Raw genomic sequence first — 20089 nt, 5'->3', positions numbered from 1 at the left:
CATCATGTACAATGGGAATGATGACCTTAACCCTAAAAAACTGAATAAACTGGTTTTTTCTCAAGGCAAAAACCAACTCACAAATTTGAAAATCTGCTATCGGTGTCCAATATCATGATACAAAAGAGAAAAATAAAGCTAAAATTAGTTATAGCTCATCCACCCAAAATCAGGCTTCCCCCTCACATCTTTCTGTTCAGTGCCTACAAATAATTCTCCTCACAGCAATTACGTTATTACCAAACATACCTTACAGCATGGATACAGATACTAAGTATATATAAAGTACTAAAAGCGGTACCTGACAGATCTCACTACATAGAACTAACTATTCTACAACTATAAAATAGGATGAGTTGACTATCAAGCAATAGATATTTTAGAAAAATGTAATGAACATATTAAAATCATAGGCTGAAACCGGCAGCAAATTTTATACTTTCCAAAGACATTTCAGTATCTTGATAAAAGCAAAAATCACGATCTAATGGGAACCTACTTTACATAGGTTCTCATTTAAATCACACAATCCTACAGAATGAAGTATCATTCTTTTATGGATTAGGACATATGCTTTAAGAGGTTAGAAAAAACTTGTTTGGAGTCACCATTTAATCCTGGGAAAGACAGAACTTGAACCCGCTCTCTACATCCCTGAAGCCCACAGTTTTCCATACTTCCCTGTTACAATGTATCTGTTTAAAAGTCTTCTCTCCTGAAAAGCTGAGCTTCCAGCCCCAAGAGCCCTGACCTTCATTTCTTTAACCAGCGATCCGAAGAACGTCTAACATATGGAGGAACTCAATGAAGGAAACAAATGTTAGGAGCGGATGCTAGACATCCTTAATTAGCTTTGTAGGTGCTTAACACAGATTTTCGAAAATGCCAAAAAACCTTCAGGCCTGATAAGGCCTACTGTTTCTACAAGAAGAGATGATAGCATGAAGTTAAGCTATTAATTTATCTTCAAAATATATTACAAGTTTAAAAAAAAAAAGTGTCAGTTGGGGACAAAGCAGAATCAGTATCAAAAACAAATGTCATCTTTATATTGATTTAATTTGATTCGAGCACAGGCTACTTCCACTTCCCAGTACAACATGCCCATACTGCTCTTGGGAATTCTAACTCTCAGATTACCACTGACCACAATGCTCAAAAAATTGAATAAACCGTTTTTTTTTCTTTCAAGGAAAAAAAACCAATCACAAATTTGAAAATCTGCTATCAGTGCCTAATACCATGACACTAAAGAGAAAAATATAGCTAAAATTAGTTATATCTCATCCACCCCCAATCAGGCTTCCCCTCGTTCTCCTCACACCAATTATGTTAATACCAATATTACATACCCTTAAGGAAGGTGGGGTAGCACATTTCACACAAAATAATTTTAAAATAGACAAAGCTGATACAGTAACAGAGACAAAATAAGAATTACACACCCTCTAGCTCAGTGCAACAGTATCCTGGATTCCTCTTTATAAGGCAATATAGTATAATAAAATTTTAAAAGGCAAAAATAAAAGTAATCCTTAACCTAACGTGGACAAAAGTAGAACAGGAATCAGGTTAAGTCCTTTCTAACCTTGCCTTTCTCTCACCTTTCATTCACCCACTGAACAGTTACTGAGTGCCTACTGAATGCATGGTAGGTACAGATATAAATAAGAAGCAAACAATGCAGTCTAGTGACTTGCAGGGGTAAGAAATCAAAGTGACCAGTTCCATGGCACTCTAGGAAGTCAGACTCGTCTCAACAGTTTTCTGTTTTACAACAAGAAAGCCCAAAGCTTTGAAATAAATTAATACGTGCTGGAATTTCGGTTATCAAAGAAATTACCATTACTCGACTGAGGCACCCGTGTTACTTGCAAAAGACCACGTGACACCGCCTGCGAACGCACAGGGTTAGGCCTCTTAAGACAGGCGTGTAGCGCTGGAACTAAAGGGCTTTAGCGGGGGGTGCGGCTGAGTGTAGACAGGACGAACTATTCAGATTCACGTGCAGCAAGGGGCTCATGCAGAGGCACTTCCTGGACCCGCCACTCTGGGGAAGAGACCACTAAACCCGGCCCCTCAAAGCAGAGGTGACCTTGCCCGTCACCCAGAGCGCACACGAGACCCCACGGTACAAGCTGGATTCGCTGCCGGCTTCCTCCCAGGCCCAAACCAGCTCAGCTCTGGGGACCGACGGGAGCTCCTGCGCCGCTCACCCGGCGCTCGCCGAACAGGTCCCAGCGGCTGCCCTGGGGCTTGACACTGAAGGCGGCGCCCACCGGAGACCAGCTAGTGCTGACCCTTCGGGCCCGGACCGCGGCTCCGAGGCTGCCCCGACCCGCCCGCCCGGGCCGCAGAGCCGCTGCTCTGGCTCCGAAGCCGCCCAGCCTTCCGGTGCACAGCATCGCGTCCCCGGAGCAGTCCCTTCCTCGCCGCGAGACCCCTACTCCCGCGCCCCAGCTTTCGCCCGGAGCGCGCGCTCCGCGTTTCCTAGGCAGCGGCTCACGCCGCCGCACGTGACGGCCCCGCTTCCGTGTCGGGGGCCAGGGCTCAGGACGTGGGCACGTCGACGTCCAGAGAGCAAGAGCGTCGCTCCCCTACCGTCTCGGCCGTCGTCGCGGTGTAGCGCCCCCTGTGTCCGGAGTAAGAAAAGGCTAGGGTTGCGTTTCCCTCCCACGAGGCTGGAGGGCAAAATCAGGACCCATTCGAATTCGAATGGACATTGGGATCTCTTTACCAGAGGGGAGAGATGGTAGGTACCTGAGTAAACCTGAAATGCCCACCATAAACCTTTCCCTTTTAACCTACTCTCTTGGTAAATTCATCCTGCACTTCTGTCTGGTATCTCTGTCCAGTAACTTGGTTTTTTGGGTTTTTTTTTTTTTTAAGACGGGGTTTCACCATGTTGGTCGGACTGGTCTTGAACTCCCGACCTCAGGTGATCCGCCCGCCTTGGCCTCCAAAGTGCTTGGATTACAGGCTTGAGCCACCACGCCCGGCCCGGTAACTTGTCTTTACTCTTGCATAGCTCATTTACAAATTTGAGATGGGAAATAGTGAAAGAAGGGTAATGGAATTTTTCCTCCTGGGTTTCAGATTTGCTTGGGACCCATGATCCCTTTTTTCCTCCCCTTTCTTCGTTTTGGAATGGACTGTCTGTCCTATGCCTGCCCCCTCCTAACACTCTCTTTTAGAAGCGGATTAACTTGTCTGGTTTCACAGGATCACAGATGGAGAGAAATTTTGCCACAGGATGAATCTCACACTGTAGGTCTCCCCTTAAGTTATTTAAATGATGTAGATGGTGAGAAGAGTTGATTCGGAAAGTGTTAAGACTTTTGGAAATGTTGAGATAGGGCAAAAATGTTTTACACACGGGAAGGAAATCAACTTTGGGAACCAGAAAGCGGATTGTTGCAGGTTGAACCGTGTCTCCCAAAAGAGATGCCAAAGTCCTAATCCTTGGTACCTGTACGTGTGACCTTCTTTGAAAATAGGGAGTTTGCAGATATGATTAAGATGGGTCATACTAGATTAGGGAAGCTGCCTTGTAAGAGGAGGAATATTTGGCTGATACAGGAGGACAGCCACCTGGAGATGGAGGCGAGAACTGGAGAGATGCTGCCACCAGCTGCCAGAAGCTGGAAGCAGCAAGGCCCATCCTCCTGTAGCCCCTTTGGAGGGAGCACGGCCCTGCTGATACCGTGATCTCAAACTTCTAGCCTACAGAACTGTGAGAAAGTCCACTACTGTTGTTTAAAGCCTTCCAATTTGTGTACTTTGGTAGGGCAATTCTAGAAAACAAATAGAGATTCAAGTCTGGCAAATAATGACCAAACAACAATTTGCTGGATAGAATGATGATTAAAACTTAGGTTGGCCGGGCGCAGTGGCTCACGCCTGTAATCCTAACACTTTGGGAGGCCAAGGCAGGCAGATCACCAGGAGATGGAGACCATCCTGGCCAACATGGTGAAACCCCGTCTCTACTAAAAATACAAAAAAAATAAGCTGGGCATGGGGGTGCATGCCGGTAGTCCTGGCTACTGGGGAGACTGAGGCAGGAGAATTGCTTGAACGCAGGAGGCAGAGATTGCAGTGAGCCAAGATTGTGCCACTGCACTACAGCTTGGATGATAGTGCAAGACTCCATCTCAAAACAAAACAAAACAAACAATAGAAAAAAAAAACACCTAGGTTAGAAAATGAGCAAAGTGGGAGGAAGAGCATCAGGACAATAGCTAATGCATGCAGGGTTTAATACCTAGGTGATGGGTTGATAGGTGCAGCAGACCACCACAGCACGTGGTTACCTGTGTAACAAACCTGCACATTCTGTATATGTATCCCAGAACTTAAAAGAAAACATTTTTAAAAAGACAAAATGAGCAGTGCCTACAGCTTTCTGGGCTGTGACAGCATCACCAGCTTCGAGCTGTTACTAGTACTAAATGTAATAAACATTTCCCTTAACTTTCCCCTTAATGTCCTCAGAAACACAGATGGGGGATACATCTTCACGTGACTCCCCAGAGCACTAAAACAATATCAAAACACTCTTCCCGCAAGCAACACACAGGCAAAGGATTTTTCAGATAATAGGAATGATCGTGCGAGAAATGAATTAGAATAAACCGTGCGGTTATTTTAAACATTTACTCCTGGAAAGACAGTAAGTTACACAGAGTCAATTTTAGGAATAACTTTTCCGTTTATAATTCTTGCAATAATCGGAGGAATTAATAAAGTAAAATCATCAGAATAAGTTGGTCACCAAGCTGATGCTGATGGATGGTGTGGCGGATTTATAAACGCTCCTCTGTCACGGGCTGCTGAACAGAAGGAACCCTGTGAAAGTTGTGTCATCATCCTCATCAGCAAACAAGCCATTGAACCTCTCTCCTCCTGTCACCTGCAGCCACACCTCATCCCCGAGCCTCAGCTGCAGGACGGTGCCGCCCGAGGCCTGGTCCTCGGAGCTCATGTAAGCGTCTTTGGTGTGTAGTATTTTTATTCCATTTTTGACCAAAGACACCTGAACGTTCCTGGAGAACACGGTGATGTGGTAGGTGAAGTAATAGACCCCGGCAATGTGGCAGGTGAACTTCCCCGTGGTGATGTCATAATGATTGAATTCATTAAACAGGATCTTATCAAATTTAATGGGCACATCTGAAGAAGGAAACTTGCTCAGCACAGTGAGCCCCACAGTGAAAGCGCTTTTTGGCAGGACTAGAGTCTCCCCGATTTTCCCTTTCTCGCCTCGATCCCCTTTCCAGCCTCTTATTCCCCGGACTCCTGGCTCACCCTGGGGCCCCATGGGTCCAGCCTCTCCCTTGGGTCCAGGCTTTCCAATAGGGCCCATGGGGCCTGGTAAACCAGTTGGGCCCAAAGGTCCAGTGTTGCCCCTTGGCCCCTCAGGACCAGTGGGACCCACGTCACCCTTGTCCCCCTTCTGCCCCTGAGGCCCTGTCTCCCCTCGGAGGCCTTTCTCTCCCATGGGGCCTGCAAGCCCCTTCGGCCCATGTTTTCCTGGTGATCCTCTCGAGCCTTGATCACCTTTGATGCCTTTTGCTTCAACTTTTCCATCTGCTCCTAAATAAACAGCAAATAGAGACGGCTTGTGAACGATTCCCTTGTGAACAACTTTGGTTTTTCTATAATTGGGCTCACAAATGAAACAAAGCCGTGCACAGGTTCAGTATATGCCCAGAGTTTAAAATTCAGTTACTCCGGCTGGGCACGGTGGCTCACGCCTATAATCCCAACACTTTGGAAGGCCAAGACGCGCAGATCACCTGAGGTCAGGAGTTCACGACCAGCCTGGCTAACATGGTAAAACCCCGTCTCTACTTGAAATATAAAAATTAGCCAGGTATGGTGGTGCACACCTGTAATCCCAGCTACTTGGGAGGCTGAGGCAGGAGAATTGCTTGAATCCGGCAGGTGGAGGTTGCAATGAGCCAAGATCATGCCATTGCACTCCAGCCTGGGTGACAGAGTGAGAATCAGTCTCAAAAAAGAAAATTCAATTACTCCATCTGGCTACGGTGGCTCACGCCCGTAATCTTAACACCTTGGGAGACGAGGCGGGAGGATTGTCTGCAGCCAAGAGATCGAGACCAACCTGGCCAACATAGCAACACCCTGTCTCTAAATAAATAAATAAATAAATGAAATTCAGTTATTCCAGCCTGTAATCCTAGCACTTTGAGAGGCCAAGTTGGGCAGACTATCTGATTTGGGAATTCAGTATCAGCTCAAGCAACATGGCAAAACCTCATCTCTGCAAAAAAATACAAAAATTAGCCAGGCGTGATGGCACACAACTGTTGTCCCAGCTACTCGGGAGGCTGAGGTGGGAGGATTGCTCGAGCTCAGGAGGTTGAGGCTGCAGTGGGCCATGATCAAACCACTGCACTCCAGCCTGGGCAGCAGAGTGAGACCCTGTCTCAATCAATCAATCAATCAATCAACTCCAGTTACACATGTGTGTGCTCATGGACACACAACACACCCCATCACACCTTTTGACTACTGTCTACTAAATTAGCATCAGGGCTCATGTTAGAAATTACAACTCTACCATGTAAGTCTACCATGCTGACTATTAAATAATGTCAATCCGTGAGCAGAGACAGGCAGATTAACATTCAACGCTAGTCATCTGACATCCTCTCAAAACCTCTTCCTTGGAAGGAACATAAAATAAAGTCTGCATCGAGGCACTCACTGGCCTCTTCTGCCCAACCCACGCCCAACCCCTCCATCCCACCAGCAATTCATCATTCTACAGAAACCTTGCTGCTCCCTCGCACCCCCACCCATACTGAAGAGCCATGGTCGCAAGTGTGGGCTCTGAGGTCCAATGCCAGCTTTCCATTCTGTCCCACCACATACGCGCACGGGACATCAGGCGAGCTAGTGAACACCCCGCGCCTCTGTTCCCTCACCTATGGAACTGGGATAATAAGACTGCCTAGTGTCTTGGGATATTGCATTCAGTGAGTCAGTACGTGAGAAGCACAAAGTGAAGATTACATGAGTTTGCTGCTATGACTACCTCCCAACCCGTCGGCTGCCACAGTCCTCCCTACCCTTGAGGGACCAGTTCCAGTGCCACCTCTTCCACACAGTGCTGCCAGATGCACCAAGTCAAAAACTCAATCTCACTCCTCGGAGCTCATCCGCTGAAGCAAGGTTCAAGGTTCAGCAAACTATAGCCACAAGCCAAATTCAGCCTCCCTCCCACAAGCTGAACAAACATGGTTTACGTGGGTGTTTCTTGGTTTTGTTTTTCTGGGGTTTTACTTGTTTGTTTGAGACAGGGTCCCCTGCTCTGTTACCCAGGCTGGAGTGCGGCGATGAGATCATGGCTCACAGTGGCCTCAACCTCCCAGGCTCAAGCAATCCTTCCACCTCAGCCTCCTGAGTGGCTGGGACTACAGACATGTGTCACCATGCCCAGCTAATTTTTTTTATTTGCATAGACAAAGTCTCACTATGTTGCCCAGGCTGGTCTAGAACTCCTAGGTTCAAGCGATTCTCCTACCTGGGCCTCCCAAAGTGTTGGGATTACAGGTGTGAGCCATGGTGCTTGGCCATGGTTTGCATGTTTAAATGATCGCCAATAATATTCCGTGATACATGGAAACCAGGTGAAATTCCCATTTCAGTCTTTACACATACGGCATCACTGGAACACAGCCATGCTCATTTATGGAGCATCTACAGCTTCTTTTCGCTACAAGGAGAAGCTGAGTAGCAGTGACAGAGCTGTCTGGCCTGCAGAGCCAAGAATATTTACCACCCAGCCCTAGACAAAGCCTGCCAATCCCGGCAGAATCTCCCCCTCTGGAGAGTAAGAACTATGTTGCCTTCATCGTAAGATCACACTCAGCATGGAGGACTTTTCCCTGGTAAACACTTAATTGTGACTGTTAAATCCTCCACAGCTCAGAATTAGAGCACCATAAACCGGAACTTCTAACCTCGTTCTCCCTTCTCTCCACTCGTCCCATCCTTTCCCGGGCTGCCGGGATGTCCCGGTTCTCCTAGGTGGAAAAGAAGGAAACAGGCATGAGTTAAAATTCGGTTTCTGATTTTTCTGGCCATTGGTCTCCATCAGCCATGTGCATTGGAGATTCTGGGGGTGACCCCCACCCCGAGGGGTGCTCCGTCCCCCACACGAGTGCAGATGGAGAGAGGCAGGCATGAGTGGACATCTGGGGTGCTGAGTTGTGCAGAATAAGTGATCTAAGAAATGAACTGAGTGCAGGCCGGGCGCGGTGGCTCAAGCCTGTGATCCCAGCACTTTGGGAGGCCGAGGCGGGTGGATCACGAGGTCAAGAGATCAAGACCATCTGGTCAACATGCTGAAACCCCGTCTCTACTAAAAATACAAAAAATTAGCTGGGCGTGGTGGCTCGTGCCTGTAATCCCAGCTACTCAGGAGGCTGAGGCAGGAGAATTGCCTGAACCCAGGAGGCGGAGGTTGCGGTGAGCCGAGATCGCGCCATTGCACTCCAGCCTGGGTAACAAGAGCGAAACGCCATCTCAAAAAAAAGAGAAATGAACTGAATGACTTCCCAAGCGCCCATCTCTGGGACGTGCCTAGAGCACACAGCAAGACAGGGCAAGGAAGGAGTGTGAGCCATGGGGAGTAACGGTCCCTTCCTCTCCTGTGACAAGGACTCAGGCTGTGATCTGAAGGTTGGAGGTGTGGGGTGGTTTCCTCACTCTGTTCCTCTTCCATCTCTCTGAGTAGGGTGGAATGGAAGATTTGCTAGGCTCCTCCCAAAACGCGGATGACTATGATTATGTGACACTAGCCCAAGATAAAAAAGAGAGTTCTGAAAGGATCTCTCTAGTGCCTTAGAGTGGAGGTAAATGCCACTAATCACCCTGGCAGAGAACATCAGGCGAGTGAGGCTCTGCTGACCACAGTCAAGTCCTGATGCTCGAAACAGGTCCCCCTGAGCCCCAGCTCGGTGTGCTATCCCTCAGCAGGTTGAAGATGGCTCCGGCCATGGCAGTCAGTACTCACTGGACCACAGCTCACCCCAGACTCTGGCTTCTTGCAAAGCAGCAGAGACCCCTGTACTTCAGTCCCAATGACCCGGCTGTGGGGCGACAGGGGCAGGCTGGCTGGCTTGCAGGTCCTGAGACAGGACTGACACAGGCAGACTTGTTTCTGTCATGATGTCTGTTCTTCTGGGACACCAGCGTGCCGGAGCGGGGCCTTGGTCAGTGTGGGGCCTCTGAAAGGGGGCAGGGGGGAGTCATCCCTACATCTGCTCCTCCCTTCCCTCCTCCCCTCCACCGTTTCCCTGTGTCTTCCTCTCCTTCTCTCTTGGTTTCCCTGCTTGCTTGTCGGTTCTCCCATTCTCTTAGAGTGGCGGCCTCTGAGCTCCCATGAGCACGCAATCACAAATCACAAAGCACGAACACAGACCCTGATCAGTAGACATTTATGTGTCTCTAAGTTATGCCAAGGTGGTGTATAAAAAATATGTTTATTATAAAACACACAAAAATACGCTTTAAGATGATAAGATAAAAATGAAGTAAATTCTTAGTGTGAGCAATGCGATTGAATATTCTTCTAAGAAATTATATATAAAATACATACGCATTACATAGAAAAAATAGATGCAACGTTTGCTTCTAAAGAGTATGTAAAACTTGAAAGAATGGACATTGTTGAGCAAAGAGTAGAGAAATTCAGCAGGGAAGAGGTGGAGAAATTTGGTATTGAATACAGGAGTGTTTGTCTCAGTCCTCTGTCTTTTTCATCCACCTACTTATTGCCTTTTGTGTGTAATATTTTATGACAAAAATTTTGAAAATGAAAATCCTATATATTCAGAAATAAAACACACACATGCACACGCACACACACCCCCCACTGTGGTCCCAGTGTGAGGGCAGAAGACTTGATTTCATTAAGGGTAATGCTTGGCTGTTCACTGGGACTGGGCTGTTTGCTTCCCAGGGACTGGAACAGTGTGAATGAGCTGGAGATGTTAGGCAGGAGAAGACGCCTCACAGAGCAGACGTGCAGGATGGTGGTTAGAAAGACATAAAGCTGCAGCCGGGCTCGGTGGCTCACGCCTGTAATCCCAGCACTTTGGGAGGCCGAGGTGGGTGGATCACGAGGGCAGGAGTTCAAGACCAGCCTGGCCAAGATGTTGAAACCCTGTCTCTACTAAAAATACAAAAATTAGCTGGGCGCAGTGGCATGTGCCTGTAATCCCAGCTACTCAGGAGGCTGAGGCAAGAGAATCGCTTGAACCTGGGAGGCAGAAGCTGCAGTGAGCCGAGATCGTGCCATTGCACTCCAGCCTGGGTGACAGAGTGAGACTCTGTCTCAAAAAAAAAAGAAAAAAGAAAGACATAAAGTTGCTTCCTGGTGACCCTTGGCTTCATCCAGCCCCCACAAAAAACCACCAGGCCACCAAATGCCATAAGCTAAGACATGTTAGAAACACCAATTTATCTTTAAAAGGATCCATAGAAGTTTTGATATTTTCTTTCTGCTCCCAGATGGATCATTCTGTGTATGTCTTAGATATGTGCCCTACAGTCAAGACCAGGGCTCAAGAATGACATCCCATTCGGAAACCAAGTCTGTCGACTGTCATTATGGAACCACTCAGACTTCCCGGCTTTTAGAAATCTTCCTCCCAGAGGCTGGATCCAGTCCCCAAATTCCCAGACCCTAGAACAGGGTCCCAACCTAGGTCGTTCATGCATAAGCAGCAGCTGTGTGGCTCAGATTCTCATCTCCTTTTGCATCATCTGTCACTCCACGTCTCCTGCCTCATGGCGCCATGCGGTATTAGCGCTCACCTGCACTGCAGCTGGGTGCTTGCTGCCAAATAATTTGTGATCAGATCTCTACTGGCCTTATGTTGCCAAAAATTCATCACACCTGTTGCCTGAGGTGGGCGAATCCATGACATCATGTGCTACTGAAAGTGTTCTGTGGTATCAGAGGTGAGAGAGCTCAGGAGGGCAGAGGTCATGTCCACCCCATCCTGTGCTCTCCACCAGCAGCCGGCACAGAGTGTGGCATGGAGCAGGGCCAGTGAGTGCTGCTGGGTGGATGGGTGGCTAGATGAAGGGGGTCAGGCCCCGGTGAGTGCTGCTGAGTGGATGGTGGATGAATGGGTGGGGTATGAGTGGGTATGTGGAAAACCACACAGATGATGAGTGAAGGAGATGAAAGGAATGAAGGGAGAAGGTGAAAGGCCGCCGGCGCCTGCAGGTAAGTACCTGCGTCCCCTTTGTCACCCTTTGCTCCGTCTCGTCCATCTCTTCCAGGCAGACCATTGTGACCGGGGTTCCCAGGGATGCCAGGGTGCCCTTGTCTGCACGTGTCCTGTGAGTTTACGCCCCCTGTGCAGATTCCAATGGCAAGCAGAAGCCACCAGATCCTCATGGTTCAGATGACAGGCTCTGAACTGAAAGAGGGAAACAGAAACCCAAAGGAGAAACCTTTGTTGCTGGGGCACTGGACACAGCCTCTGTTCCGTGCAGTGGGACATGGATGAGCTGTCCCCTGCCTCAGACCCATAGCTGGACAGACTTGGACAGAAGGCTCGGGGCAGGGAAGGGCAGAAGCCTGGCCGCAGACCAAGCTGGTTACAATCAGAAAGACGTCGTCCTTGGAAGGTAACACTTGGGATTGGAACCACTCTTCAAGGTAAACAGGCAATAAAAAAGCCAAGTTTAAGGTCAGGATACTCTTCCATTTATCATTTAGCTTTCAGGAAATCAGTTTTCTGAACCAGAGACAAATGCCTACTTATCTCACAGGACTGTTATAAAGACCAAACTGTATCACAATATGCATACATGCACATTTGAAATAGTAAAGCAAACAGCATTACCACCGGATCCAGCAATTCCAATTCTTTTTGTGCAACTACACAAAAGAATTGAAAGTGAGGACTGGAACAGAGCTCCATGTTCACCGTTCCATTATTTTCCATAGCATTCTGGAAGATGTTAGCCAGGAGAAGACACCCCACAGAGCAGACATGCAGGATGGTGGTTAGAAAGAAAGTTGCTTCCTGTGACTCTTGGCTTCATCCAGCTCACTCAAAAAGCCACCAGGCCAGCAAATGCCATAAGCTGAGACATGTTATAAACACCAACTTCTCTTTGAAAAGGTCCATAGAAGTTCTGATTTTTTCTTTCTGCACCCAGATGGATCCATCAAGTGTCCATCAGTGGATAAACAGACACATGCAATGTGGGAGGTCCACACAATGGAATATTCTTCAGCCTTAGAAAGAAAGGAAATTCTAACACGGGATACAACATGGATGGACATGGAGAACATTTTGCTAAGTGAAACCTGCTAGTCACAAAAAGACAGACCTGGATAATTTCACTTATGAGAGGCATCTAGGACAGTCAAACTTATATAAAGAGAAAGCAGGGGTGAAGAGAGAGGGAAAAGGGAGTTAATTGATGGGTACAGAGTTTCTCTTTGGGAAGATTTTAAAAGAGTTCTGGAGATGGATAGTAGTGATGGTTGCACAACAAAGAGAGCATACTGAACTGTGCCCTGAAAACGGTTAAGCTGGTAAGTTTTAAGTTATATATATATATATATATATATATATATATATATATATAACCATATTAAGCAATTAAATTATTATTATGATGATTATTTAAGATTGGGTTTCACCATGATGGCCAGGCTAGTCTTGAATTCCTGACCTCAGGTGATCCACCCATCTCGGCCTCCCAAAGTGCTAGGATTACAGGTGTGAGCCACTGCACCCGGCCAATTAAATTAAATTAAAAAAAAAAAAAAATAGTAAAGCAGGCCAGGCATGTGGCTCACGCCTGTAATCCCCACACTTTGGGAGGCTGAGGCAAGCAGATCACGACGTCAGGAGTTTGAGACCAGCCTGGCCATCATGGTGCCTTGTCTCTACTGAAAATACAAAAATTAGCTGGGCGAGGTAGCACGAGCCTGTAATCCCAGCTGCTCAGGAGGCTGAGGCAAGAGAATCGCTTGAACCTAGGAGGTAGAGATTGCAGTGAGCCGAGACCCCGCCACTGCACTCCAGCCTCAGCGACAGAGGGAGGCTCCATCTCAAAAAAAAAGAAAGAAAGAAAGAAAGAAAAAGAAGGCCGGGCGCGGTGGCTCACGCCTATAATCCCAGCACTTTGGGGGGCCGAGGCGGGTGGATCACGAGGTCAAGAGATCGAGACCATCCTGGTCAACATGGTGAAACCCCGTCTCTACTAAAAATACAAAAATTAGCTGGGCATGGTGGCACTGCCTGTAATCCCAGTTACTCAGGAGGCTGAGGCAGGAGAATTGCCTGAACCCAGGAGGCGGAGGTTGCGGTGAGCCGAGATCGCGCCATTGCACTCCAGCCTGGGTAACAAGAGCGAAACTCCGTCTCAAAAAAAAAAAAAAAGCAAAAGGAAAAGAAAAAATAGTAGAGCATTCCAAGCAGTCTTACTGTAATGAGAGGTATTCTTTGAGTCTGGGTCTTGTTTTTCTAGGAGGCCGCACACACACAGGAAAGGTCACGCAGTTCAGAAGCGCGTTTTCAAGTCTCTTCCTCTGTAGACACTGCCCCCACCCCAGGTTACCCATGCGGTGTCCCGCCGCAGCAGGAGCAGGAGCTAAGACCGCGCTTGGCCGGTGCTGCAAAAGATGGAGCAGCAAACGCAAGGCCCAGAAGGGAGATGAAACGTGAACGGTCGGACCTCCTGACTCAGCAGCGCTCCCCGTCAAGGCTGCGGACACCACGTTCCTGTCCTACACGGCGCCTGTCAGGGCAGGGGCTTCACATTCGTTTATATAATTGTAGGGTGAAGAATCTGGCTCCCTGCCTGCCTGTATTTCCTCATTACTGTCTTCCCAGTACTCAATATTAAACTTGCAGCAGCAGATTGAACAAACACTTGTTGAATGAAATTAAGGTATCGTGTGAGATGTCTTGGGATATATACATTTATAGTTTTCGGAGACAAGGTCTTGCTCATCACCCAGGCTGAAGTACAGTCACGCAATCAAAGCTCACTGTAGTCTCGACCACCCAGTTCACGCAATCCTCCTGCCTCAACCTCCCAAGTAGCTGGGACTACAGACAGGCGTCATCACATCCGGTGATTTTTTTTTTTTTTTTTTTTTTTTTTTTTTTTTTTTTTTTGAGGTGGAGTCTTGCTCTTGTCACCCAGGCTCGAGTGCAATGGCCAATCTCCTGTCACTGCAACTTCACCTGCTGGGTTCAAGCAATTCTCCTGCCTCAGCCACCCGAGTAGCTGGGATTACAGGCGCCACCACCATGCCCAGGGCATTTTTGTATTTTCAGTAGAGATGAGGTTTCACCATGTTAGCCAGGCTAGACTCAAACTCCTGACCTCAGGCAATCTGCCTGTCTCAGCCTCTCAAAGTGCTGGGATTATAGGTGTGAGCCAATGTGCCCAGCCCTAATCTATTTATTTCCTTTCTTACTCCTTTTTTTCTTTCTTTCTTTCTTTTTTTTTTTTTTTTTTTTTGAGACGGAGTTTCGCTCTTGTTACCCAGGCTGGAGTGCAACAGTGCAATCTCGGCTCACCGCAACCTCTGCCTTCTGGGTTCAGGCAATTCTCCTGCCTCAGCCTCCTGAGTAGCTGGGATTACAGGCATGTGCCACCATGCCCAGCTGATTTTTTATATTTTTAATAGAGACGGGGTTTCACCATGTTGACCAGGATGGTCTCGATCTCTTGACCTCGTGATCCACCCGCCTCTGCCTCCCAAAGTGCTGGGATTACAGGTGTGAGCCACCGCGCCCGGCCTTGGTCTTTTAACTTTTTTGTTTTGTTTTGTTTTGTTTTTTAAGATGGGGTTTCACCATATTGGTCAGGCTGGTCTCAAACTCCTGACCTCAGGTGATCCTCCCACTTCAGCCTCCCAAAGGGCTGGGATTACAGGTGAGCCATCGTGCCCGGCTTTTCTTTCTCTTTCTCTCTCTCCCTCCCTCTCTTTTTCTCTTTCTTGTCTTTCTCTATTTCTTTCACTCTTTCTTTCTCTCTTTCCCACTCCCTCACTCCCTCTCTTTCTTTTCTTTCCTTCCTTCCTTTCTTCCTCTTTTTTTTGAGAGACTGGGTCTCACTCTGTTGCCCAGGCTGCTCTTGACCTCCTGAGCTCAAGCAATCCTCCCACCTCAATCTCCCAAAGTGCTAGAGTTACAAGCTGGAGCCACCGCACCTCGCTTCTAGAATTTTGAAAAACGAAAAAGGGGGTCTAGTGCAACTGGTCAAAACCCAGATCCTCTCATAGCACTGATAGCCATGTAAATCTGCACATCTTTCTGGAAACGTTCAAGAGCAAAAGACATCTATGTCTTTCGCCCTGTATTCCTATCCCTAAAATTCTTAATATTCCAAAACCGTGTGCCAATTGTGTGACTTTACCTGCAGCATTATCTATAACAGTGAAAAAGTGCACACTACTTAATATGTAACAGTAGGGGAAAGTCTTAGTGTGTGTAATAGTATGTAGCTGCTGAAATAATTATGAAGGTCATGCAGAAATGTGTAATTACATATGTCATGCTGAATTTTAATAATAGACTAAAATGCCATGCACATTATAAATGTACTTATGACTATGAATATTTACAAAAACTCGAAGTGAATATATGTAAATGAAGACGATTGCTTTAGAATGGGGATGGGAGCATTTCATTTACAAAAACGCTTTTTTTTTTACAGTGCCTATACAAATATTTCTAGAGATTTTGAAAACCAGCAAGACTGTCATCCAAAGGACTGTACTGCCATCTGGGGGACGTGTCACACGGTGCTGTTCAGTGCAAATGGAGTATTTTTGGAAAAGGAAATGCAGATGTTTCCCTGTGAAGTCACAAATCCGCTCCGTTTCAGGAAATCGAGTTGCATTTTCTTGGAGACAAACTCCAGGAGAAATATACACCAGCCTCCTTTGTTATACTCAGACTGGGAAGCAGTCAAATCTAAATTCCATCAAGCAAACCTTGTTGAGGGTTCTGTAATTTTCATTCTTAGCTTTTCAAAACGTGGAGTACAATGATTCCAGGAATAAAATGATCATAAGATTTAAAAAGTGTCAAGTTAGTATAAACTACATTTTGCTCTCTGGAGAAGAAGGAGCCAGGCTAAAAGCAAACAGCTATTCTTCTGTAATTCTTTCACTAGCTTTGCTTACTTGATGTAGGTAGATTCTATCCAGCTTGTTTATGTAGCAAGTAGACAACCTTCCAACAAATGATTTTGATTAACCTAATATGTGTTCTCCCAAAGGCGCAGCAAAGTAAGTTGTGGCACTATTTCTTATTTATTTGTTTGTTTGTTTATAGAGACGCAGTCCTGTGATGTTGCACAGGCTTGACTCAAACTTCTAGGCTAAAGTGGTCTTCCTGCCTCAGCCTCCCAAACAGCTGGGATTAGAGATATGGCCATCACCCAGCTTGGCACTATTTTTGATAAGAAAATTTAGAAAGTTTATACCTCCAGTTTAGCCTCTTCTTCAATGTAGAACATTGATGATTTGTACAAGGAATATAGAAGAAATTCGATTGTTATTTAAAAAATACAAAAGTACCTTCGTGCCTCTCACAAAGCTATGGGTCGGACTCTCAGTTTCATTAATTCAACCACAGTTACACTCTCAACTTTCAATTTCTGGGTCTGGTCTTTTTCCAGAAGGCACCAGAGTCGGATCCTCTCTGTCTCCCGTCTTTCCCTGCAATCGCCTCCTCCCTCTCTCTTCTCTTACCTGAATTACTGTCCTCCCTAGTCCCCACTTACTCTGTGCACCACCCCTAGACTAGTGATCACTTAGTAGGTATCAACCTGGGTTAGCGCTTTATGAAGATAGTGACTGCTTTTTTCCACTTCCTTATTCTCAGTGCCTTATTCAGTACCTTATTTTCAGTCAAATATTTGTTGAATGAATCAATGCAGGCATGCAAGAAATACTCTCCTGGTTCCAACTGTGCGTGGACCATCGCTTGGGAAGGTGACTGGGTCTCAACTCTGATCCTTGTCAGTGCTTTCATGGAGTTGCTAGTTATCTCCCACAGCCCTCTTGCCTTCGTCCATAGTAATAGAAGTTTTAGCTGGGTTCCTAGTGGCCCAGGATAGACTGCACTCCTCAGCCTCCCTTGCAGCCTAGATATGACCATGGAACTAGACTACAGGCCACGGGAATGAGCAAAGTGAGGCGTGTAATCGTGTGCAATGATTGGCCTTAAAGGGCAAGGGGGTGCCCTTTCCCACTTCCCGTGTCGGGGTGTGCATGGTGTGGTGAACCACGTGCAACTCCTTGAAGGAGGGCAACAGTTTGGGGATTAAAAAAACCCCTGGCCTCAGATGACTCCACAGACCAGACCTGTCCTGCCAGCACATCTTTGACATGAGTACATGAAACAGAAATAGACTTCTACCTTGCCTAAGCCACTATTGTGTGGGGTCTCTGGGACACCCAGCTGAGCCCACTTCCTGACGAACGCAAGGCGTGCGCTGCCCGAGGTGTGGCGCTCATCAGAAGTGAGGAGGTTTGCAGACATCTGTAGTCAGCCAGAGTGACAGCTGCCGGGGCCTCACTGGGCATACAACCCTCCCAGTCATATATGTAAAAAAAAGCGGCAACAGTCACTGCCTCGGACAGGTCAAGACAAGATCCTTATACATTCATATTATATGAATGTATAGAGAAAAGAGACCATCATTCTGCAGAACGCTATGCCCGCATGAGCCTGACATACTGGCTAGGTCAGGGCAAAGGGACACAGACTGCAAATAACTTTGAAGTTAATGTTAGTCCCCCCAGAATGGGTTCTTATTTAGTTCATTTATTCTGATTTGTTCTACGCTTTACCTGTATTTGTCCTTTGCTAAAGAATCTCTTGAGAAATGGTCACCCAGTACCCTTCCTGATTAATTTTCTCCAAGAACATCGTGTCCTTAATTCAACAGCCAAGGTTATCACTCTTAAGATTCTTAATTTCTCCAAACTAAGATTTAATACAAACCTGCTAGAAATCAGCTGAGTGATTTCTACCGGGTTTCCAAACCTCAGAGCCTTAGCTTCCTCCTGCTTATATTGGAAAGGATGAACTAACGCCCTCCCAGCTCTGACAGTCTGAGTCCAAATAGCTCTAGGGTGCTTTCATCAAATACATTGTCTTCCATGCACTCTCTATATTGTAACTTTATACATTTCTTCTTCAATATATATTGATGGTTTTTTTCCTATACTGTAAATTAGCATAGCCATAAATATGAAAATGTATGCAATTTGAATATGATAAACCTGATCAAGGAAAAAAGTATACATTGAAATTTGTGCAAAATACTCTATAAGCTTCTCTAGAATGCTGTCTTAAAAAGATTCAGTATTTTCATGACTTATTCTATGGTTTTTGTCTCTCCTAGCCAAATGCAGAGTTCTAGCAGAAGAATTTCAAAATCTGCTTTTATCTCCTCCAAAGCCTCTTCCACAAGAATGAATTTTGAAAGTGGCTTACCCTTTCCTACCCAAAACTCTATAGACATCTGACTCTTTTGCAAATAACTAAGCAGGATTATCCCACAGATAATATAAGCGCTGTTTTAGGACCTAGATGCCTTAAATTGACTGTAAAGAAATCCCTTCGTAACGCACTTACCTGAACCTCAGGACTGCAGGCTGGACCCAGGTACTGTGCAAACCAGGAATCAAGGGCCAGCTAAATAAAATCAGCCTTCCTGCCATACAACTCCCTAGTGGATATGTCTGCAAAATAGCAGGAAGGGGAGGGAACAGGGGAAGGCCGAGATGTCTTGGAAGAGCTTCAAGAATTACAGCCACACTTGAGTCAAGTAGCATCTTCTACCAGCACCACTGTGTTTAGAAAAGTTAGCTCTTTTTGAATGAAATGAGGGAACGAATACCTTCTAGAGGAGTCAGAAGGAAGAAACCCAGGCAGGTTTCTTTTTCTAAGTGATGTTCAAGGCTTTGCTTCAGTGCTTCTCCCTGACTCTGGGGTAATTAACGGGGCAACACTACAAAACTGAAGGCTATTGACAGCGGCTGGGTCTCATTTGGATCCCGGACGATGAGAATTCTATCGCTTAATTAGATTTTCAGTGTCGTCATTCCTTACGATTTTCGGCGTTTGTGTAGGTAAGGGTTCAGTGTCCATTCCGCTCTCACTCACAATCGCACACTCCACCTACCGCGGAGAACGCGGTGCAGCCATTTGTTCAATGCTGTAATCATGGGTTCACTTTCCTCCTATCTAGTAACGTTTATCCAAAATTAACGAATCTCTTCCAGAGGACAGAGGAGCCCAGCCCAGTTCCCAGAGGTGCCGCGGAGCACCGAGGTGGAGCAGAGGCCACGAGGGAGCGGGGTGTGCCCCAGCTCGGCGGCGCTAACTCCCTCCCCCCTTACTCGCACCGTGCCTCAGTTTCCCCGTCAGTGCAGCGGACGTGACAATGCCCATGCGGCGGGATCCAATTAGTAAAATAAGCGGGATCTGGCTTCTCCCGGGCACCCCACAGACCGCCACGCCTCTGGGTGGCTAAATGCACGGAGCCCCTGAGTCTCGGCGCGGCTGGGGGCTCTCAACAGCTCTGACCGGGCTGCCCTGGACCCGCCTCGCCTCGCCTCGCCTCCGACCCCCCGCACCGCAGGCGACCCCGACGAAATGCGCGTCCCCGACCTCCCGCTGGGGACACCTGTCCCGCCGCCTGGCCCCTTCCAGCCTCCCGCGCCTCTGCCCCTGGGGAGCTCCGGGACAGGCGTGCCCGCGCAGCCTGCGGCCTGGACCAGAGCCAGGAAGGAGTGCCCCAGGCAGGTTTTTCTTTTCTTTTTCTAAAAAAAAAAAACAGGGTTTCACCATGTTGGTCAGGCTGGTTTTGAACTCCTGACCTCACGTGATCCGCCCGCCTTGGCCTCCAAAGTGCTTGGATTACAGGCGTGAGCCACGTAGGTTTATTTTTCAAAGTGATGTTCATGCCTTTGCTTCAGTGCTTCTCCCTAACCTAGGGGTCATTACGCGGCAGCGCGACAAAGCCGGAGGCTGCGGTCGGAGCCAGC

At 47.2% G+C, this 20089-nt stretch overlaps 2 protein-coding genes across 3 annotated transcripts in view; both read right to left on the bottom strand.

Moving 5' to 3' along the window:
- Positions 1 to 2549, bottom strand: part of MIPEP (mitochondrial intermediate peptidase) — a 158378-nt gene extending 155829 nt beyond the window's left edge. For both annotated transcript variants that reach the window (XM_003919753.2, XM_010335180.2), the window contains exon 1: positions 2217 to 2549. In XM_003919753.2, coding sequence (XP_003919802.1) covers positions 2217 to 2405 — 189 coding nt within the window. In that variant the 5' untranslated portion in view covers positions 2406 to 2549. The remainder of the gene's footprint in view (positions 1 to 2216) is intronic.
- Positions 2550 to 4642: 2093 nt separating this feature from the next.
- C1QTNF9 (C1q and TNF related 9) lies at positions 4643 to 19340 on the bottom strand. The gene is made up of 4 exons (XM_003919748.4): positions 18675 to 19340; positions 11278 to 11465; positions 7992 to 8054; positions 4643 to 5595 (listed from the first exon to the last, which is right to left on the bottom strand). Exons 2-4 carry the CDS (start codon positions 11441 to 11443, stop codon positions 4823 to 4825), a joined length of 1002 nt encoding a protein of 333 aa, XP_003919797.3. The 5' UTR covers positions 11444 to 11465; positions 18675 to 19340; the 3' UTR covers positions 4643 to 4822.
- Between the last annotated feature and the right edge of the window lie 749 nt (positions 19341 to 20089).

Source organism: Saimiri boliviensis, chromosome 16 (assembly GCF_048565385.1).
Source record: "Saimiri boliviensis isolate mSaiBol1 chromosome 16, mSaiBol1.pri, whole genome shotgun sequence".
NCBI classification, from domain to species: domain Eukaryota; kingdom Metazoa; phylum Chordata; class Mammalia; order Primates; family Cebidae; genus Saimiri; species Saimiri boliviensis.
This window is presented reverse-complemented; position numbering and strand designations above follow the sequence as displayed.

Bases quoted from the DNA above. Each gene is read 5' to 3' on its own strand.
- C1QTNF9 (XM_003919748.4), bottom strand. From the start codon at position 11,443: ATGAGGATCTGGTGGCTTCTGCTTGCCATTGGAATCTGCACAGGGGGC. The intron at 8,055-11,277 runs GTACTTACCTGC...TTTTCCACCTAG, and splicing joins GGGTGACAAAGGGGACGCAG to GAGAACCGGGACATCCCGGC. The intron at 5,596-7,991 runs GTTAGAAGTTCC...CTGTTTATTTAG, and splicing joins TGGAGAGAAGGGAGAACGAG to GAGCAGATGGAAAAGTTGAA.